The sequence below is a fragment of the Mastomys coucha genome, unplaced genomic scaffold, assembly GCF_008632895.1.
Source record: "Mastomys coucha isolate ucsf_1 unplaced genomic scaffold, UCSF_Mcou_1 pScaffold1, whole genome shotgun sequence".
NCBI classification, from domain to species: Eukaryota; Metazoa; Chordata; class Mammalia; order Rodentia; family Muridae; genus Mastomys; species Mastomys coucha.
Window position 1 is genome coordinate 69,776,851 of NW_022196891.1, and position 1,201 is coordinate 69,778,051.

Here is a 1,201-nt window from a genome sequence, read left to right on the forward strand (position 1 = left end):
GGGAGGGGGAGAGACAGAGACAGAGAGGCAGAAACAGAAAGGAGGTCATTCAGACATTGGTTGAAGCATTGTGCTCGATGGTGGTTTCAAACATGTATGCTCATTAGAATTTCCAGAAACTTCTGAGGGACTGCTGCTGAAGACTCATCCTGAGGTCTGGAGCATAGTTTAGACAGCTGACTTTTCAAGCTTCCCTGGGGACTTTAACACTCAATTCAAGATAGGCGTCTGGAAGAAACTTCCTGTTTGACATCTCCGAAGAGTAGACACCGTAAGCTCAAGGAGGCAGCCATCAATTAGGCCAAGAGTATTGGGCACCTACTCTAGACTGAGCGTTCTACTTGTTCCTTCAACCTGGGACGAGTGGAGGGCTTCGGGGGAGGTGGGAATTTACCTTGATCCCTGCGCTTCGACACTTGCCCACCGCATCAGGCACAGCGGTTCGAGGAGGATCAATCATAGAGATGAGGCCCGCGAAACACAGATTTTCCATGGGAAAATTTAATTCTTCAGTATTAAACTGGAACCCCTTAGAGAAGTTGCTAGGCAAGTTCAAGAAGCAGAACCCTGCAGAGAGTCGAGGGGTCCAGCTGTCACCCAAGGTGTCCCCCGACACAACCCCAACACCCTGAACTGTCCACCCTACAAATAGTCATCCTGATGGCATTCTTTCAAAGCCCTCTCTCTCCATGACTCACCCAGCACACGCTCGCCTAGACCTCCCAGTTCTAAGTAGGCATTCTGGAAGTCTGTCTTCATTTCCTCGTCCATAGGGTATTCCTGCCCATTCAGCAGGAAACTGGAGCAAAACTCCAAGATTCTCTCTGGGGCACCTTTCATTAGCAGCACGTGGGCTTCAGGGTTATCTTCCAGAAGGTGGATGGACATCTAGGGAGAGGAGATGTAGTGATAGAACCAGATGGGACAGAAGGGGGCAAACATCTTGGGGAAGGTTTGAAGGTTAAGAGACCGGAACTGGTTTCATACCCACTACCCACGCTCCAACAGGCCAGTGAAGACTCAAGGCTGGGCCCAGCCCCTTCGTTTGCACAGGAATCTATGTATCATCCCCTCAGAAGTTCTCTGAGGGCACAGAGTTCTCTTTCTCCCTGACTCTTTGCTGACTGGATGGCTCACATGAACTTGAGGCCCAGTGTTCTAGAGCCAGTATCCATGTCTTTTTTTTTTTTTTTTTTTTCCC

At 49.6% G+C, this 1,201-nt stretch overlaps 1 protein-coding gene across 2 annotated transcripts in view; it reads right to left on the reverse strand.

Moving 5' to 3' along the window:
• Atp1a4 (ATPase Na+/K+ transporting subunit alpha 4) overlaps positions 1-1,201 on the reverse strand; it is a 40,887-nt gene that overhangs the window by 18,828 nt on the left and 20,858 nt on the right. For both annotated transcript variants that reach the window (XM_031389968.1, XM_031389974.1), the window contains exons 12-13: positions 699-888; positions 395-567 (exon numbers count right to left, since the gene is read on the reverse strand). In XM_031389968.1, the coding sequence (XP_031245828.1) occupies positions 395-567; positions 699-888 (363 nt within the window). The remainder of the gene's footprint in view (positions 1-394; positions 568-698; positions 889-1,201) is intronic.